The following is a 22,030-nucleotide window of genomic DNA, read 5'->3' as shown; positions in this document are numbered from 1 at the left end:
TTGATTATGTTAGGTAGCCATTATTATTCCAGAGAGAAATTTTGCTTAGCAGATGCTTTTATTCGGAGTGACTTACAAAAGAATTCAAAATAATTGAGTAAACATCAGTTTGGATGGGGCTGTCTAGGAGCAGGTGTTACAGGACAGGTTACAAAATTGATCATCACAAGTGAAGAGCGCAGAACAAAATAGAAGATAGTTAAACTTCCTAGGTTGTAAAACCTAACAGCTAGTACCAGACAGAAATTCAGCAAACAAGTGAATCTTCAAAATCTTCTTAAACCCTTAGAGGGAGTCAGAATTTTGAATGGAGGTGGGTAGCTTGTTCCACCAGCTAGGGGTTATATGTGAAGAGATTCTGGACTGTAATTTGATACCACGCAGAGGTGGCATATCCAGACACCCTTTATCAACAGACCCAAGAGGTTGAGAAGGAGCATAGGACTTCACAAGTGTCTCCATATTTAATATATAGTTGCTGACCCATTGATTACTTTGTAGGCAAGCACCAATAATTTGAGCTTAGTATGTGCAGCTACAGGAAGCCAATGTAGTTATCTGAAAAGAGGAATGACATGTGTCTGTCTGCCTTGGCTGATTGAAGATCTGATGTCCAACTGCATTTTGAATCCTCTGCAACATTTAGGTGACATACCCCAATGATTCTGCCAGCAGAAAGTTGCAGTAGTCCAGATGTGACGAGACCAAAGCCTGGAGCATGAGCTGTGCTGCGTACTCTTACCAGATATGGTCTGACCATCATCGTCAGGTTGAAATATCAGTGAGACATGCAGAGATTCTACCTGATACTGTGTGGTCCTCTGTTGTTAAAGGCAGGTGCAGCTGTGTGTCAGTAGGTAAGAAAAACCATTGGACTCGATGACAATGGCCTAGTGAGGATGTGTATAGAAAGAGGAATAGAGCACCCAACACTGATTCCTGGGGCACCCTGTCCTTGCCTAGTGCATCCTTGACATTTCCCCATGTCAGGACACACTGTAGGTTCTGCCCAAGAGGTAGGACTCGAACCACCTGAGGGCAGTGTCATGTGATGCCAGGGTCAGAGGATGACAAGAAGCATCTGTGGGGAAACATGCCGTTAAGCTTTACTAATGTTTTATATGAGTTAATCCGGATACTGGCATAAATGTAGTGGAGTGATGGTTTTGTGAAAAAGTGTATGTTGTGGTGTTGGGTTTTTTTTGTTTGTTTTTGATTTATAATTTTTATTTCAGTACCTTTAATCATGACTTTTTACATACCACTGATAATACACGGTTTATCAAGTGATTAATTTAGTAGAGATTGCTTGATAACACATCCAACGGGGTAGGGATAAACATTTAGAACATTTTATATCAAGAGCATGTCATTTAAAAACATGTAATGAAGTTAGGTTGAATAGACAGTCATTTGGCAGAAAATAATTGAGCACAGTCTGACGTTACAGTTGGTGTCTCTTCCACTCTTGCACCCATGAGTAGATTCCTGTTTAATATGACCCATCAAAACATTTTTGGACTTAATTTTTTCTGTTTTAGGTTTGCAGTAAGCTGGTGCCTAACCTGACAACTGAGTACAAGGTTGTGACCAGCACTGGATGTAACAACTGCTCATTCACATTCATGTCTGCACTCGTTCATATCATACAAATTTAGAGATGGCAGTTGACTGCACATGCAACTTTTTAGGATAGTTGCATACCTACAGTCCTTCATGCTGAACCAATTTAGAGACACACATGGTTAAGATGCGGGAAGAAACTTGAAACCCTTGAGAAAATCTAAGGTAAAAAAATGCAAACTGCACACAGTGACTGGGCTAAGAGTTTTACCCACGCTCCCAGACCTATCCACAAAGTCAAAATGATTCCATCTGTGCAGACTTGAAACAAAGTGGGTTCATAAAATGGAAAGAAGGAGTTTGCATGTTTGTCAATATCAGTTTGCAGCACCTATCACAGATCATGGCAAAGCTTTAGAAAGACATTAAACTACATTATTAAATGAAATATGGAAACAAAGATATATAATACAGAACATGTAGTACAGTGAAATAGTTTTAAAATTCCAAGGATGGAAGGTTGTATGTTAATAAGAACTGCACATTCTTAGTATCTTTTTTCAGGGTGAGAGTCTGAATGGTAAGAAGCTGAATAGAGCAGGACACACTTCCCTGTCAGCGGTAACAGTCCTCAGCACCAGGTGGAAAACTGGTGTGTGTTCCACAGCCAGGCGAAAATGTATAGTTCCTCCATTGTATTGTGGGTTTACCTCTGTGCTTCTTCGGAGATGTACACCTGCCAATTTAAATATCTAAGGGACATCTTTGTTACATTAAATGTCCAGATCATCTCATGGCTGTCTGTGGTTGAAAACAGCACCTCTGCTCTGTTTTCGTAAGATTTCTCAAGCTCTTAGGGCTTACAGCTTGTGATAAGGTTGAGAAGGAACCTCATATTGTTGCTTGCACCAAAACCACATTCTTTCAGTCGCTATACAGATCTTCATGTACAATTTGAATGTTTGAGTAATGCCTTAATGGAGAGGGTTGCCACAAACAAAAATGGTTTTAAATTAACCAAATGTTATATAGCAAGACTGGAATAGCAGACATGTTTTGGGTGTTCAAATCACTAACCTGTTTAATTGGTTTATTTTCTAGTATAGAGCCATGAAGAAACCTTGGATTATCCACCTTTGATCCCTAAAGTGTTTGTCACATCGTGCTTACACACTTACTCCATTTCTCATCAGGCTTTTATATAATTTCCAGGCAATTTAAGAAATATTTCTTATGAGTATGGTTGGAAGCTTATAGAAAGGTGAAAAGAACATGCCTGCTCTATAATGAAGGCATCCCAACTGGGAACTAAACTGTGTTTAGGCATTATCATGATGAATAGTGCACTAATCAGTATTGTGCTGGCTGCTGTATATACAGGGGTTTGTTGCATCAAATCTCACAGTTTACATCAAATTGACATTATTGTTTAATTAAGTGATCTTCTGGTGTCTTTATCTTACTCAGAAAATTTAGAAAAGAGAAGGAGTGCAAGAAATTTAGAAATTCTTGTTTTTACTGTGGTTTTAAGTTGTTAACAGCTATTTTTTCATTTTTGTATATATTTTTTTAATTTCTCTGGAGTTTGATTCCTTAATTATACCCTCACCACAACACCAGGGGAAGTGACACATAGTAATGAAAGACTCGACACCAGAAATTTCAAAATGAGGCTTGCTAAATTATTGCTGCTTGTATAAAGGAGCTCAGTTGTTTCTTGACACACTTCTGCTGGATAATTTGTTGGCTTAAAGTCTTGATTCTTAGGGTGTTAGAGGGAGGATGTGCAGCATTGTTCATGATGGCGCTTAGTTTTGTTCTTTTTCTCCTTTACTACTGCTTCCAGCAAGTCTGAAATACATTCTGTAACCGAGTCAGCCCTCTAGTCAGTAATCTAGTACTGTGAGCCATTTGGTTCTTGTGACATCCCTAGTCTGTGCTTACTGGCTGCTTAACATCCAACATATATGGCACCTGCTCAGCTGAAAATTGTAAAGCGCTGAAGGCCATTAACAGCATTAAGTGCCCTTCTGTTCAGAAAAATCTATAACACACACTGCCTTAGAAAGTTAAACAGGATTATTAAAGACATCAACCATTCTGTACAGTTGCTTTTCTCGCTCCTTTTTCTTTCAGACAAATGGTGTGTGTGTATATATAATTTGTGTGTGTGTGTGTATGTATATATATATATATATATATATATATATATATATATATAAACATAAATAATTGCATTCTATGAATTCTTAAAATGGCAGAATCTCACAAAAATACAATTTTATTTCCTGAAAACAACTTGGATTTTCTTTTTTACAACATTTGTGTAATCTCTAGACACTAATTTTCAATAACAATCAGCACAAATGTACTTGCAGGCCGTGCACAATGTAACATTGTACAAACTTGCAATAGATAAGAGATATTTTGCTTTTCTTGCTTGCATTTTGTTTACTTTTACAGTTACTTAAAGTCTTACCAAGTTAGTTAATTCATCTTTGTAACAAGAGAAACGAGTTGATTTTGTTGAGCTTCACAAAAGTAGCTGCCTGCATATTCCCCTGTCATGCATTCAACTTTGTTGAAGTTTCAAAATCTTGAACTGGGGATCTGTTTAGTTGTCAGGGGGCTATGAGGTCAGTAAAAGAGGAAAATATACAAGTTGAAATAAGTTGCTATAACTTATATGAAGGTAAATTTAAAACTATAAAGTTGTACAATGTGTTTCTGTTTTAAGAAAGAGATTCATAAAATCAGCAATGCTATTAATTTAAAAAATTTGTACAGTATAATGTGTTTGAGATATTTCGACTCAAAGGGCACTTTCCTGACAAATTTCCTTGAAGAGTAGGTGTTTCAAATATGACTGTAACAAGCCCACTTGTAGCCGAGTCGTTTCATGTGGACAGACAGACAGACGTATGACAGCAGGTGCTTTTCTTAATTATTGCAATTTTTTTTTAAACTGTTGGATATAGTGGATTGGAGAAAGACTGACTGACTTTGTTAGTGTGTATATCTAGATTTGTTTTAATATACTATTGTTAGTTGGCTGATGTTTTTTTCAGAGGTTCACAAACCTTCCAATGGGATCTCTTTAGCTGATTGTTGTTATAGCAGTTAAGTAGAACAAATCCATATCTTTAGTTGTGATCCCTTGTTAAGCCAATAGCTGCTTATGTATTTATTGTTTCAGTCCATTTACATTGCAGGACATGCATTATACTTGCTTAACAATCAGTGATACTTGGACAGTACTTGTACTAAATGACATAATCAATCATTAGTAATATGAAAATGGTATTACATGTGTGATATCACCATATAATGTCCTAAATGAGTGATTTAAAAACAAAAATACTAGGATTAGTTACCCAGCAATGATCACAAACAGTATGTCAAGTGCAGTTTCATAACATTTTCACATTCATTTAATTCATTTCAGGTTTGTGAGTGTTCAGGGTCTATCCTGCAGAGCAGTCCATCATAGAGCACACTCATGTGCACACACATGCTCACACACGGCCAATTTAAAATTGCCAGTTAACCTAACATTCATGTGTTTGGAATATGGCAGTAATAACAGATTTATTTGTTGATCAACATTAAGATTGGTGTTTATTTGTACATAATACTTAAATTTGGATGCTCATGAATATAAATTGTGTATTCAGCTATTCAAGTGCTTTATTAAAAAAAGTCTTTGCCTAAAAGAAGCATAGTGAAATAACTGTACTATAACACTTTATTTACAAAACATCATTTCCAAGCTTGTGATAAATATTTTTAATATTTTACAAATTCCTTACCCTCATGAAGACCCAGCTTTCTGCATTTTTGAGAAATCTGTGTTATCCTTGCTAAGTGTATATAAAGGTCAGCAAGGTACAGCCAGCAGTCAAATGAGTGGAGCAATTTTCCACACATAAACGAAAGAACTTTGGCTCTACCATAGCATAGTCTTGACAGAAATCAAAAGCGGGTACTGTTGGTACAGATGTTTTCATTGAAAATCCTGAATATTTACTGTGCAGAACTTACTAATACTCCTAATAGACACCAGAGTTAACATGTACTTTAGCTTAGAACTTCTATCAATGAAAACCAGAAACAAACCACTAAAGTAAAAGGAAAATGTTTTGTTGTGGAAATAGTGTTTGTAACGCAAGAACTTTTCTAGGATTTGAGTTTAATATAAATGCAGTTTTGATTAATATACCATAATGCAGCTATATGTCTGCTTCCTTTGGGCATTCATCACATAATCTATACAATATTGTAACCATGGTTCACAAAATATGTTAAAGGTACGTCCTAGAAATTTTCTTTCCTTTACAAAACTTACCCACAGAATCACCATGCAGAATTGATGTCAAGTGTTACTCTTCAGTTATGGCTAGGTTGTCAAAAAGCACTAAAACTTAACAAATACTAACACTTATTCTGTCTGTGTTTAAAAGCTTAATTATGTCTTTAGTGTATCATTAAATTGTCTGATTTTTGTTTGTAAACTGTTACAGTATACTTGGTTATGTTATCAGCTTTGAAAGAAAGCAACAAATGGATTCTTTCATATTAAATCAGTCAGTCATTTTCTAACCCATTTAGTCCTGAGTAGGATTGTGGGGGTCTGTTGGAGCCTATCCCAGCCAGCATAAGGCAGGAAGAAACCCTGGATAGGGCGCCAGTCTATCGCAGGGCGAACACACACACACCAGCCAAACACTAGAGCCAATTTAGGTTCACCAGTTTTCTTAACCTGCATGTCTTTGGACTGTGGGAGGAAACCGGAGGACCCCCCCACACAGACACAGTGAGAACATGCAAACTCCACACAGAGAGGACCCAGGACATGAATCCTGGTCTCCTTAATGAGAGGCAGCAGCAGCACCACTGCTCCACCCGTCCACTCTTCAAATCAAACAAACTCTAAATAATTACTTAAACTTTACCTCCACTCAAAAAGAAAATTGTGACTAAGTTACTACCAGGAAAGCATAAGTAAACATTTTAAATAAATATTTATTATTTATGATGTCTTTTTTTAAATTAACTTATTTAAAATTATCCATGCAAAAAACACTCATCTCATGCAGTACTGCAGCAGTGAGTCAAGTATGGTCAAACCATAATAGGCATATTAAATAAGTAATGATTAAAAAGACTCAAAATCCTCATACACTCCTTAATTTACATCCTTCCATCCATTTTTTATTCATCCTTCTAAATTCAACTTTATAATTGTGTTGGGGTGAAGTCTTTACTGGCGATTGATTTGTAAGTAACAATGCTGTTCTTTCCAAAATGTTTATTAATTTGCTGTACGCTGTATTGTTCATGGGCGGCATGGTGGTGCAGTGGTAGCGCTGCTGCCTCGCAGTTAGGAGACCCGGGTTCGCTTCCCGGGTCCTCCCTGCGTGGAGTTTGCATGTTCTCCCCGTGTCTGCGTGGGTTTCCTCCGGGCGCTCCAGTTTCCTCCCACAGTCCAAAGACATGCAGGTTAGGTGGATTGACGATCCTAAATTGGCCCTAGTGTGTGCTTGGTGTGTTTGTGTGTGTCCTGCGGTGGGTTGGCACCCTGCCCAGGATTGGTTCCTGCCTTGTGCCCTGTGTTGGCTGGGATTGGCTCCAGCAGACCCCCGTGACCCTGTGTTCAGATTCAGCAGGTTGGAAAATGGATGGATGGATGGATGTATTGTTCAAGTCTTTGTTCATTATGGTTCTTTACCTTCAACAACCCATTTTCTAAAAACATCCAAGAAAGTGATATGCTGTCCCTGTTCCTGAAATTGTGTGTTCAGAAGCTTGCTTTCATTTCTTAGTACAATAGACTTTTGGTGCTAGAGTGCATCTCTCACGTAGCATGTAAAATGGTTTTAATTTCTGTAGCAGCAAATCTAAATGAATGAAAAATCACAAAATCATGTGCCATTGCTTGATGATCAACTATTTAATGCTACATGAAAGCAAAGAAAACATGCAAATGGTTAAAATGGCTATCTAAAGATTTATTGACACCAGAAGCATTTTTTATCAGCCATTTGTTTCACATAAACATTGGTGTTAGTATACAAAAGTCATCAGGCAGTTCTGCAATTTGTTTGCTTTACTTGTGTTTAGGCGATATTGTGAACACTGTTTGTTTATAGATGAGGATAAGGAGACTCCATTATATAAAAACTGTTCATGGTTTAATACAATAAAGTGGGAAACATCTGCTGCTCTTTTAAAGCAAAACAACACTTTATTGCCACTTTAGTTCCATTATGGAGTTGGTTTGCAAATAGAAATACAAAATTCATGGGTACTTTGAAAGTCCAATGATATAACCAATCAGCTGTGAGTTGCAATCACTTTAATTGTAGTGTGTCACATTTGAACGAGTTGAAAGTTATAGTGAGATAATTTGTTTTTTTAAAGTGGCATCATACTTGGCCCTGATAAAGAAGGTGAAGCGTAATAATAATCCTCCGATTGTAGTAGACGTGGCTAAGGTTTTCTGTTCAGTCATCTATCCATTTTCTAACCAAATTATCCAATTCAGAAATGTGGGTAGCAGATGCCTATCCCATTTGAATTAAGCACAAGTCAGGATTGAACCGAACATTTAATATGCATGTCTTTTGCATTTTGGAAGGAAAACCACAGTAAACAGAAGAACTACCTACCTAGGTGGTGCCAGTGACAATTGTAACATGTAAACATTGAGTTTCAAATGAAGTGGCTGGTCTATACTGGTGAGAAAACAAGCTGTTTGGCATGCTAATTCCATAATAAGGATTTGGTTAGCGTTTCAAAACTTCCACATTGGCCATATATTCACATGGCTCAGCTTATAATGCTTTGAATCATGAGGCATATCTCTAATAGAGTGACATGTATTGGATAAACCAGCTAGAGAAGTGAAGCTTCACTCCTCATTGCATCCATAGTGGCTAACAAAGTACAACACCCTACTACTTCTTCTAGAAAATGGATGGATGGTTGGACAGACAGCTGTATCCGTGTTCTTAAAAAACAAGTCATTTTTATTTTATTGTCCTGTTTGCATACTTTAGTACAATGAAATTCATATCTGCATTTTATACTTTTTTTTTTAAAAAGGCAAATGAATGCAAAGATGTTGCTTCCTTATGCAGGCTATATGTAGTGCTTTATTAAAGAGCTAATTGCTCACCATCATTTTGCAAGGTGAAATGATTGCAACTGACCGCTGATTTGTTACTTCATTGTGCTCGTGAAGTATACGTGAATAGCATTTTTTTATTTCTTCACAAATTCCACAATGAGATAAAAGTAACTGCTGAAATGTTTTATTTTTTTTGCCTGAAAACTCATCTGCTTTATTCAGTTAAACAATAATTCAGCCTCTCTCCGTAACTTGTGAACTGCTGTCACAGTGCCAAAATTTGCTTTGAAGATTAACTGTTTAGGTAAGATGCAGACTATTTTTTTTATTAACTATTATAAAACAGTGAGAAAATAATATAATTTACACTGTACTACAAAATACAGTGTTGCTTTATTTTGTAGTTATTTTTCATTGCCTAATTTGATTATTCTCTGTCAGCTGTTTTTTTTTTTTTTGTTTAATTTCTTCATTTAGGTGGCACTCTGGTTTATTTTCATATCTGAAAACAAATGGAAGAACTTTAAAGTTGTCTGTTGTTTACTAATTTAGTTAACATACATTTCTTTTTGTTTCTTGTTTTGCTATAGTGAAGTATTCTGGAAGGAATCAGTTGAAATGAGTTTGTTATTGACATTGTTTACAGTATATAACATAGAGGTTTTTCACAAATTAATGTTTTTTTGTGGTTGTAGTTTATCTAGTGGCCCTTGGACCAAAGATGATAGATAACCTGCAGTCTAGAGTTTCAGGCTCATAAACTCACTCTGCATTTTGTCAAATGTTTTGACATCTTCTGGTGAAATCAGGATTGTAGTATTAATGTACTTCATGGTTTACTTTATAGAAGATAGTGATGCAGTCCTAGAAACCAACCAAAGTATTTGCCACTTTCTTTTTTGTCTTGTCCAATTTTTAATTCAAAGGATGTATAAAGGCATTGAAAATGTTCTCCTCAGCAATTTCTTTAAAACATTTTTAGCGTTCATCTCTATAATGATTTTTGTTGCAGTATTGAGAGGGTTTAAATGTTATGCATTTTCAAAGCTGGTTATATTTTAAAATGAGGGCTGCAACAACTAACCAATGTAATTTATATTAGTCAATATTGAAAAGTTAAGTCAATTTATCATTTGTACAACTTTTAAAAATATTTACCTGCTGTTTCTTTCAGTTTTGACCCACCATTGGCCTTAATGGATTATCCACTAGATTTTGTATAGTTTCACTGTCATTATGGTAATAATCCTCTTCTCAGATCTCACTATGGTATTGATTCCTTTATTAGGGTCTTCGTATTAAAATGTTTAAGAACCCCTCCACTACAGTATATGCTTATGTAAATTTTAGTTTACATTTAGGATAGTTCACAATATTCATAAAAAACATCCAAAAATGATGGATGGATTAAAAGTCAGAAGTCTGTATGACCATCAGCATCAAGTGACTCCGTGAGAACCCTAACTACAAAGAGGACTATTTCATTTATGTTAGGTAGAATGCCCAGAGGGGACTGGGCGGTCTCGTGGCCTGGAACCCGTACAGATTTTTTTTTTTTCTCCAGCTTGCTGGAGTTTTTTTTTTTTTTATGTTTTTTTTCTGTCCACCCTGGCCATCGGACATTACTCCTTTTCTATGTTAACTAATGTTGCCTTATTTTAATTTCTTATTTTGTCTTTCATTTTTCTTTTCTTCATTATGTAAAGCACTTTGAGCTACTTTTTGTATGAAAATGTGCTATATAAATGTTGTTGTTGTTGTTACAGGTTGAGACAATCAATAAATAGGAGATTTCTTTTTTTTCTCCAGCTTGCTGGAGTTTTTTTTTTTTTTATGTTTTTTTTCTGTCCACCCTGGCCATCGGACATTACTCCTTTTCTATGTTAACTAATGTTGCCTTATTTTAATTTCTTATTTTGTCTTTCATTTTTCTTTTCTTCATTATGTAAAGCACTTTGAGCTACTTTTTGTATGAAAATGTGCTATATAAATGTTGTTGTTGTTGTTGTTACAGGTTGAGACAATCAATAAATAGGTTTGGGGTGAACAATCAGACCCATAAGGCACAGCATTGACTTACCATAAGACATTGAAAGGGTTAACTTTTGTGTGCTGTGTAAATCCTCTGATGTTCTGCTTTAAATGCAGTATTACAACTTTGCTGAGGGCTGCGGAAGCAGAACACCATGTGCAATTAAAGATGAAGTTATGAGACAGAGTTTTAATTTCAAACTAAAAGTCTGCAAAATTGGTTAATCATTGGAGTACATGAAGTATTTACAAGTGAAAATGGCTATAATTTGCTGCATGCTTAGTAATTGTATATATTGACCAATTTTAATATATTTGTTATTGGTGGAAACAGATTCTTGTTTATTTTTACAGTATGTACTATTTTACAGCTATATATGACCAACAGTTATTCCATTATTTACAGTAATTGCAGCTAGGTACTTTATATAACATATGTACAATAGAGGTAGCATGAGTTGAAATCTTCAATTAAAACAATGCACTACTTGTCATGTATGCTGGTGCAGATTTTTGATTTTATTCATTGTTTTGTATTTTCAGATGTTCTCCTCTGGTGAGGTAAATAGATGACTGGCTAATTTTTCATTGGAATATTTTCATTGTAGTCTAACAAGGAAAATCCTGCCAAAATGCCTTTAGTCAGTTTTAAACATATATAAACTGGTGAGGCATCATAATTAACTTAAAAAAAAACAAACAAAAAAAAACCTCCTGAAACATTTTTCAATTTTAAATCACTCCCATATTCCATTATGTACAGTATTTAGAGAAAGAACAATCTTTAATGTTTTTTGCAATTACATTTATTTACAATTCTTTGATTACCAGTATGATTTTATATGCGGTTCTGTACTGGGTTGGTAACATCACTTCAGCAATGGCCCACTGAAATAATAAACTAATTAAAAGGACTGGCTCAATTAAAGAATGTTATCTGGACCCCCCGGAGGTAGTAGCAAAGGAGAGAATGTAGGCAAAATGAAAAAAGCTGTTCATCCTCTCTGCCTCTGTCTCTCTCTCTCTCTGACATACTAACACTGTGCACTTTCAGCCAATGAATTATTCAGCAGAAGTGTGTCAGAAAAGTCCTTTACATCAACAGTACTATGCCTGTGTAATGCTGCGCTGGGACTGTCAAGGTAGAAGTAGTTGTTTTTTTTTTGTTTTTTTTTAAAATAATTTTCTTTGTTTTTAATCATTCTGTATATATGTGTGTATATGTATGTATGTGTGTATGTTATATATATGCATTTGTTTATGTATTTATTTTAAGAGCATCTGTAAAGCCAAATTCCCCCCCAGGGACAAATTAAGTTCTATCTATTTAAAGACCTATTTGTATGTTGCTATTTACAGAATAAGCAAGATCACATAGAGGTGACATTTAATTTGTGCTTTAGAGGTGTGCTATACAAACATATTGTCAAAATGATTTTAGAATTGGCAAATTATGTTAATTACTGCAGTGCTGAAATACAATATACAGAAAACTAGCTGTTCTTCCCAGCTTCACCTGGCAGAGTGATAAAATGTACATTATATGCATAAAATACATAAAACACAGAGCCTAATACAAAGGGCAAACAAACACATATGTTCATATTGCAATGCCTAATGCCTCCCTGGATGGCTTAGTTTTTCTCTTTGTAAGCCATTCTTCCTTAAATATTGTATAGTACAGTGGTTTTCAAAAGGGTAAAAATGTGGACTGGCAGAAGACAGAGAAAATCTTTGCAGGCTGTAGATGTTTGAAATATAATAAACTTACTTACACTGTGTCATAATTTGGCCAACAAGTGCCTGATGTGGAAATACACAAGTGGTATATTAAGTCTGATTTCTGAAAGAGCAGAGATTGTACTATCTGGATTTACTAACATTAGATTAGAAAGTATTTGTTTATTTGAGTGTCAAGTTTTGCCAACAGTAACTCAAGGCTCTGGTCTTTCTTCGAGTTTCTGTCATCCATTTTTATTAACATTAGATCAGAGAGCAGGATGTTTGGTCCCGCTTGGAGTTGTATGGGGGGATTGGTGAGGGTGGCTGTGGGTTAGGGGATTAGTAGAGGGGTTAGAGATCTGGGCAGTGTTCCTCCTTAGAGTATTAAACATCTAGACACAACATTATGTGATATTTCATTTGAAATGTTATCTGAAAAGTATTCATATTGGCTAAAAAACATGACTTAGGAATTTTCCAGCAACTATATATTGAACAGAAGAATGCTGGACAGAAGAGGTCAGTTGCCATGGTTTTAGGTCTCAGCTGGGTGTTTCCACTTTCTCTGCATTTCCTAGTTCTTTCCTTGGTCATTCCCAGTTGAGTTATGTTGGTTGTGTTAACATTATATAACCAATGACAGCAGCTTATTGCTTACAAAGCTAAAAATGAACTCATTCTGATGTTTAAAAGGGTTTGTTGGCCATAAGTAACAATTATAGTAACAGACTGAATGAACAATGAAAATTATATACAGCACAAAAAAAAAACAGGTGTCCGAGGAAACGTGCTGAATGCAATTATGATACATGCAAAAGAGAAGGATTTGTCATTTACTTAATGGTGGAAATGTACATTATTGTTCGAAGGAAAATTAATATATTCTTATTTATACATTAAGTGCTTTTTCTTTTATTTGCACAAGTATGCAGTGGTCTATATATATATATATATATATATATATATTATATTTATTTTATTGGCTTTCAAATTTCAGAATTACAGCAGGTAAAGATGCAGAGGTTGGTTGGCATTGGATCATAATCAAAGTCATTAATTCTTTGAAAGGTTCTAGTACAAAATTGCAACCAAAAGTACATCAGAGTAGTAACAGATTAAATAATAAAACAGGATCATTTGAAAAAACATGGGTAGTGTCTTATGTGTTAGCAGACCAAGCTGTTAATGAATACTGAATTACAGTGCTAGTGGCAAAAAAATAAGGGTTCTGCCGTGTAAAAACAAAAAAAAAAAAAACTTGACAGCACATGTGGTTGGAATGGAAGGGAATTTGCATTTTGATCTGAGAAGAAAAGTACCATTGAGTAAGCAGTCCACAGGTGATTGAGTGATTGCAAAAAAATTTTTTTAGAATAATAGCAAGACCTCAACTATTTCAATTGAGACAACCACGTTTTAAAGCCAGTTGCAGTGTTTTTAGGATAATTTGATTTCTCTAACTATTATATATAGGTCAGTCAAGGGTCCTGTAGTCAGTGTTTTTTGTTCAGTCTAAAGACTATGGCAGTAACATTTGTAACCTGTTAATACTTTTGCATGTAAAAAGAAGTCAAGAAGTGATAAAATATTGTGTGGAACTTATGCGTTTGTTCCAGGGATTTAGATTATAAAATTATGTGAGAAGTCTTCAGCTTCTTGAATTGGTCTGGTGATGCCATTAGAAATAGTTTTGTTTGTGTTGGGTTGCAGGAAGGTGGATACAATGGGGTATGAGTTAGCAGTGCACATGACAAGGGTGATGTTCACTTCGAACTGGGTCAGTTGTAAATTTAAAATCTCTTAACTTGCTAAACTGTAAAAACTTTGTCCCGAGGAGAGTATGAATGTTTTTGTTTTAATTGACTTTGGTGAATATTTTCAGCTTAAAATGTTTTTTCTTTCATTTTTAGAGCCACAATGGCCACAGCTCCATACAACTATTCCTACATTTTCAAGTACATAATTATTGGTAAGTATGTCATTTTACTTAATTCAGTCAAAAGGGGACGCATTAAATCATTCTAAGTGAATTACGTTAAATTAAATTTATGGATTACATTTACCAGATTTGCATGTTTCTTTTTATGCAGTATATTTTATATATTTTTTTATGTTTAAGCTATAAGTAGAAGTTAAACGTAGTGTAAATGCATTTTTTAACTCCTTTCATTTGATAACTTGGGATATTAGATACTTGTATTCCATGTATGGAGAGTTTAATTAAATTGAAGAAATTCCTAGTCTGCACTCATCTAGAGTGAGACTGCATTAAGGCACCATGTTCTCTAAGAAGGCAATTTAAAGTTCTTGGATCTTTCCATCTGACATTTAGTATTATAGTTAAGATTACTATCTCAGAAAACCAGTTGATATATCGCTAATTTTTATCAAAGTAATCGGTTTGTCTTAATGCTTCAATTGAACACTTAATATTTAATTTTTGTACAATGTCTTAGCTATTGTATTTATTTTTAAAAATTAAAAATCTGGATAATGATAAAAAAAACTTAACATATCCTAGTTACTGTATTTTTGTAACCTCCTATGAAGTATTTCACAAAAAAAACTCATACATTTTTGTATTTTTAGTAGGTATTATCACCATCATCTCCCGTTTAATGGCTTTTGCCTGGGTTTACATTGCCCCCCAGATTTTTTTTTCCTCTTAAATTGGGCACATCTGTATATAACCTACCAGAGAAGCTCTTAGCTGGTTTAGGAAAAAGTTTCTTCCTAAAAAGAAAACTTCAAATCCTTGAATAAATTGAATTTTCACTAAAAATATAAAATGTTGAAATTTGAATATTCTAGAAAGGCTGTATAGCATGCAGGGGTTGATTTTTGGTAATCATTTAAAATCTTAGCTATTGCAGGGGTTGATTTTTGGTAATCATTTAAAATCTTAGCTATTGCTGCATAGTGGGTTTTTTTTTTGGGAGGGGGGCTTTGTTTGTGTACCCACTTATGATGAACTTGCTTAAAAGTAATTTACTTGAAACACTTCTAACTTAAATTTGTGAGTGGTGTATATGTATGTGTACAAATATGTGTGTGCATATTTTTTACTGGTAGTAGGTGTGATATGTTCTTATGAACACTGTATGTTATGTTGTAAAGTTTATAAATGAACCCTATCTTGATTGAATAAATAAGTTATTACACAAACTTACTGCTTTTTTTTTCTTATAAAAACATCAGTGTTTTACTGTCCATAAATAAACAAACCTAGACCTATTGGGTACCATGTGCCATCTTCCTTGGCTGACCATTTTGTTGAAATGTTATGAAAGGTACACATTGTTATTACAGAGCATCGATGATATATGTTAACATCGCCTCGGGGGTGTTAGGTTTTGGGGTTTTAGGCCTAGCTTGGGGAAACGGAGAGATTCTTGTGAATTACAGATAGTTAGCTGATCTATCCAAGTGCCATGGACAGAGTCTACAGCTCTGGTCCTCAGCAGTTCTCTTTCTACCATTTTCTGAACAAAAAATGTGACTCCGCATACACTATTCAAAAAAAATTGTACCTTGTTTTGTTTGATTGTGACTTGGCTGTAGCATATTTTGCCCTTGCTTATCATGCATTCAAGTGACATGCCACAAAAAGCACATAAAGCTTAGTTTCAATTGATATTGCAAACTTGGCAGTGTTACACTGTGTATGGTGGAGGACAAATGGAACACTGGGGTTTTTTTTGTAGAAAGAAATGTAAAGCACTGCTTTAATATTTTTCAGATGTATTATCTTTTGTACACAGTGCTATTACATTCCTATTTGCTGGCAAGCAGTGCCTGAATTGAAACCAAATTACTGGCAGTACTCTTGTTAGTCAGAATCTTGTTCCTCCTTCCCATTCATTATTACGTTTACATGAAGGGCCTGGAGGTGGCTCCCCCTTGGAGGTTGGAGCATGTGTATATTAGTATATGATATCAACTGGAGGCTGCTGGTGCCAGGTCACTTCAAGCACTGCCCGCAAGACCAAAAAATACAGACTCGTCACCACTTTCACTGTCCAGCACCCTAATCTTACTGCTTAGATTATGTGAAATGCAGCAATACAAAGATACACTCCAGCTGCTCTGTGACCTTGCCCAGGATGAGTGGGTTAGGAAAACAGATGGTGAATGAAAAGTATTGTAATGTCGCTGGTAAGTTGCATTAATCTGCGGATCAGTCACCTCTGCTCTTCCCATTCAAACTTTACGTGTGATGCAATAATCAGGCTGTCTTCCTTAAGTTACAACTAAGCTAAGCTAAGCTAAACTAGCATAGCATAGGAATCTCACAGGAATATTAGTGCCTGACAGCTTTGCCAATGTTTGGAGCCAATCAGTGGTGTATACTTAAATCAACAATGTGTCTAGCCAGTCAGCGGGGGACAGTGTTATCAGTCATTGAAGTGACCCTATCCTTTTGTATCAGCAATACATAACTTATGAACTTCAACTTCTCAACTCCTGGCAGACCCTTTTGTGGCCCTGATTGGACTACTGAGGAGAGTGCAGGGGCTACTGGGGATGAAATCGGCCCGTAGTTTTTTGAAAAGGAAGACCGCCTAATCAGTAAAGAAGGCCTATTGTTTGTGTCCGAGTTCACCCAACTGTCTTGTCAACAGTACCAGTCGCCTGTGGGTTGTTGTCTTTGTAGTTATGTATGGATTGTCTTGTGCCTGCTTGTCCTGTGAGTAGTAAGCGTATTGGTCATTGAGCATTGTTGGAAGGAGCGCTCCCAAATCTCCCCTCACCACATCAGGAATACAAGTAGGACTATTTATACATTACTTAGAGCAAGCTGTTCACTGGATCATCATTTTTCTTCTTCATTCCACATCTTTCGTTGCCATTGCCTTTGGACTGTTTTATGGACTTTTATCGTTAGTGTTTCTTGTTAGGTGTTTATTCTACATGCTGCTGTTGCCATATCAAGTTAATTTGGGGATCGCTGAGTTGCTCGGGAGGGATTGTGGTTTCATTTATTGTTCAGTTATATATTACCCTTTATGTTTGTTTAATATATTCAGTTTGACTATTGATTAACCCCTTCTGTTTCCTTGTCTCTCTGTTTGAGTGGTGCCAGTCGGGCTAAGGCTGGGTGGGTTCCTTGGGTCCTCACCGGAAAAAAATAAATAAATCACCGTCCTTGCAGTGGTGTGAATCTTAGTGGCACCGTGCACCCTATACTTTCATTTAATTTCTTACTTTATACAGTTAGACCCCAGGTACTTATATATGTGGAATGCTTGAAGTGTTTCAAAGAGTTCCTGTGCCCTATGTAGTTTATATTGTGGAAACTGTTCCACTATGGTAGCCTCTTCAATTAACTTACTAAGCTGGATGAGCTTGTCAGTTCTTTTAGTTTTCATGAATGTAGTCATTAATTTTGTTTGGTGACGTATATATGGCAGTTGCAGTTAAACTTTGCCTTTTCAGTACGTACTGCTCACTTTTGTGTGTGTGTTTGTGATATGCAGTGGGGTAACTTCAGTTGTTTTCAGGATGCAGGTAGCCTATATTTAAGACGTAATTACAGCATTTAACTTGGTTAATTTTGAAGAATATATTTTTTTTACATACGGTGGCGCAGTGTTAGCGCTGCTGCCTTGCAGTAAGGAGACCTGGGTTCGCTTCCTGGGTCCTCCCTGCATGGAGTTTGCGTGTTCTCCCTGTGCCTGCATGGTTTCCTCCGGGTGCTCTGGTTTCCTCCCACAGTCCAAAGACATGCAGGTTAGGTGCATTGGCGATCCTAAATTGTCCGTAGTGTGTGGTTGGCGGGCGGGTGGGTGTGTGTGTGTCCTACGGTGGGCTGGCGCCCTGCCTGGGATTTGTTCCTGCCTTGTGCTGGCTGGGATTGGCTCCTGCAGACCTCCATGACCCTGTGTTAGGATATAGCAGGTTGGATAATGAGTGACATAACTGACTATTTTTACATAAGAAAATACAGTGTACATTAGAAAAAAATTGTGCCTTGTACATTAACAAATACTAACATTTGTTTTTGTACAAGATGCAAAAAATTTGTTTCTTCATCTTTCATACTTGGTAACATCTGCATTGCTTATGATGAAAAAGGAATGTTTGTAAAATGAAGAAACTGTTTCCATAGAAAATACAAAAAAAAAATTCCATTCTTCCTTATTTCTTTAATGTTTACTTTTACTGTAGTAGAGCTTTTTTATCCTGATTCATTTTCAGAAGAATGGAGAACTGTCAGTGAAAGGTGTCCTCACTAGCATCTGTGAGCATAGTAAAATATATGTATACATTTTGCAAAACTCAATTGTATTGACCTTTTCCGTTACTTTTGTGTGAAGTCAGGCTTTCGTTAGACCGCTTGGTAATTTGTATGAATACAGTATGTATTCATAATATTAATGTATAAAAATACATTTTTGAGGGATAGAGATCAACTGTTTACATTTATGTATGTATTGTGTTTTTAATTGAGATTTTGCTTTTTCCTTAGGGGACATGGGAGTAGGGAAATCCTGTTTGCTTCATCAATTCACAGAAAAGAAATGTGAGTATTTCAGCTCTTCTTTTTTCACAAAAGTAAGGTGTTGTTTTGCATTGCCCTTGTACTTGCTTTAGTACTTCACAAAAGATTTGTAAGTACAGTAATCCCTCGCTATATCGCGCTTCGCCTTTCGCAGCTTCACTCCATCGCGGATTTTATATGTAAGCATATTTAAATATATATCGCAGATTTTTTGCTGGTTCGCGGATTTCTGTGGACAATGGGTCTTTTAATTTTTGGTACATGCTTCCTCAGTTGGTTTGCCCAGTTGATTTCATACAAGGTACGCTATTGGTGGATGGCTGAGAAGCTACCCAACTTACTTTTCTCTCTCTCTCTTGCGCTGACTCTCTCTGATCCTGACGTAGGGGGTGTGAGCAGGGGGGCTGTTCGCACACCTAGACGATACGGACGCTCGTCTAAAAATGCTGAAAGAGTATCTTCACGTTGCTACCTTCTGTGTGCAGCTGCTTCATGAAGCGACATGCTGCAAGGTGCTTTGCATACTTAAAAGCTCAAAGGGCACGTATTGATTTTTCTCTGTCTCTCTCTCCCTGCTCCTGACGGAGGGGGTGTGAGCTGCCGCCTTCAACAGCTTTGTGCCGCGGTGCTTCGCATACTTAAAAGCCAAACAGCCCTATTGATTTGTTTGCTTCACTCCTTTGAAGAGGAAGATATGTTTGCATTCTTTTAATTGTGAGACGGAACTGTCATCTCTGTCTTGTCATGGAGCACAGTTTAAACTTTTGAAAAAGAGACAAATGTTTGTTTGCAGTGTTTGAATAACGTTCCTGTCTCTCTACAACCTCCTGTGTTTCTGCGCAAATCTGTGACCCAAGCATGACAATATAAAAATAACCATATAAACATATGGTTTCTACTTTGCAGATTTTCTTATTTCGCGGGTGGCTCTGGAACGCAACCCCCGCGATGGAGGAGGGATTACTGTGCTACATATTTTTTCTTCATGCTTTCTTTTTTCCAAAAAGCAACTTTGCAGTCACAGGTTTCTCAGCCTTTTTTAAATACACTTCACAATAAGTTTGTAGTACACGACCCCAGCTGAATGCTATATAAGGGGCGCATACAACACTAAATGCTTTTCAGAGGAATAGTGAGTAAGAAAAGTAAAAATAATAATAAATCATTATGAGCTATATGTGCTGGCACCATGCTCGGCTACATTAAGTTCCTTTTATGGCTGCTTTTATGTCTCACTGCCCTTACAAGAATCAAGAGGAATACTGGTTAGTTAGTAAGACCATGACAGGGTAAGAATGATGAGAAAAAATAACAGAAGACTACAGGCTGATGGGTCAAAAGCAGACTTGTTTTATTATTTCGGCGGTGTCCAATGGGCAACGGTAGGATCCCATATATAGATAGATAGATAACTTTATTAATCCCCAAGGGGAAATTCACATACTCCAGCAGCAGCATACTGATAAAAACAATATTAATTAAAGAGTAATAAAAATACAGTGCAAGTTAAAAATATAATATCGCATCTTTAAGAAAAAAAAGCCAATCTGCACCTGTGGACTCACCGGGAAAAGCAAGATCATCACAATGTCTGATTGATATCTGACAATATCAGCTGATTATCGTCCTCTACCCCTGAATTTCGACCAAAGTCGACATCCACCCTGAAAGAGATAATAGACTGTCATGTTCTACTATAATAACTACTGTTTAACTTTCTCTTAAGTTTATTAACTTGATCTATTACAGTTATGGCTGACTGCCCCCATACAATTGGTGTGGAGTTTGGGACCAGAATAATAGAAGTAAGCGGTCAGAAGATCAAACTGCAGATCTGGGACACAGCAGGTCAGGAGCGGTTTAGAGCTGTGACACGGAGCTACTATAGGGGAGCTGCTGGTGCACTAATGGTGTATGATATCACCAGGTATGAAGAGTAAATTTAAAATCCGATCCTAGTGTTTAGTGTTTACGGCTGCTGCTATCTATTTTCTTACTTCTTAAAGGTTACTTCCCTGTGTTTCGTGCACTAATATTGCAGTAGATTGGTGTTTTGGAATTCATGACAACAATAAATAAAGTGAACAATTCATAGGCTAGGGTTTTATTTGTAGAAAAAAAAATTTTCTCTTGGAGCAGTATTCTGTTCTTTCAAAAAGTAAATATACAGAAAATGTCCTCAATCTTTTAATATTCATTTATCCAACAATACGTTGGAACATTTAGCAATTTAAAATTGCCAGTTCAATTCCATCTTAAGTGGTTTAATTATATAATTGAAAACAATGTTGTCTGAAAGAGATATTTGTGCTTTTGGTGTTTTAAGTATATAGTAAGTATGCATGAATATAGAGCTTCTGTAAAAAGCCAGATTTCGCCATGGTGAAATTCTGCCCGAGAAGCATGTTCAGCCAGACTTGGTTTTACTTACGAAAACTGGGAGTCAGCACACCCTTATTGAATTTGAAATTTTCTTTCATGTAAAAGTGAAGTTAAGGAAAGTTATGTCAGATCTTTTTTCACCATCAGTAATTGTTTTATCCAACAATATTTTAAATGGAGGGAAAAAAATATCAGTTTTGGAAGAAACAATAAAAGTTTTAAACACCAAGTTACACACTGGTTACTACTGTTGTTTAGGTTTAAGCAGTCACCAAAATCACATAAATATATATTCTTCTCTTCAATTTAGAGGATTCTGAATTCTAATTTCTCTAAATAAGGTCTGCTGTTCTGTAAAACTCTTTGAATGTGTCATGGTTGCATAGTGCACAGATAGTTGTAGTCCACAAGAAGCTAGTAAATGATCCTTTTGGAAAGCAATAAATCATTGTGAAGATTTTACCTTCCTTCCAGGATTGATCACCAGGCAAGGAGAACACTCTTAACAGTAACATTAATGAACCAGTGGAAATGTATGAGAGTGACTGGGTACTCCCTGCACATACCAGTCATTGCTTGAATTCAGTTATTTTCTGTATCTGAAGTCCAAAAGTATACTTGGTTCAGTGGTGGTTTCACTGTCAGTGTTCATATTTATTCTGACATGTATTGTGTCATTTCTTAGTTGGGTCTTCCCTGCA

At 36.1% G+C, this 22,030-nt stretch overlaps 1 protein-coding gene across 3 annotated transcripts in view; it reads left to right on the top strand.

Moving 5' to 3' along the window:
* LOC114656927 (ras-related protein Rab-14) overlaps nt 1-22,030 on the top strand; it is a 31,756-nt gene that overhangs the window by 2,865 nt on the left and 6,861 nt on the right. For all 3 annotated transcript variants that reach the window (XM_028808553.2, XM_028808554.2, XM_028808555.2), the window contains exons 2-4: nt 14,356-14,414; nt 18,915-18,968; nt 20,697-20,874. In XM_028808553.2, coding sequence (XP_028664386.1) covers nt 14,363-14,414; nt 18,915-18,968; nt 20,697-20,874 — 284 coding nt within the window. In that variant the 5' untranslated portion in view covers nt 14,356-14,362. The remainder of the gene's footprint in view (nt 1-14,355; nt 14,415-18,914; nt 18,969-20,696; nt 20,875-22,030) is intronic.

This window comes from Erpetoichthys calabaricus, chromosome 9, assembly GCF_900747795.2.
Source record: "Erpetoichthys calabaricus chromosome 9, fErpCal1.3, whole genome shotgun sequence".
Taxonomy (NCBI): Eukaryota; Metazoa; Chordata; class Cladistia; order Polypteriformes; family Polypteridae; genus Erpetoichthys; species Erpetoichthys calabaricus.
Note: the sequence above shows the minus strand (reverse complement) of the source record. Positions and strands in the feature narration are given on the sequence as shown.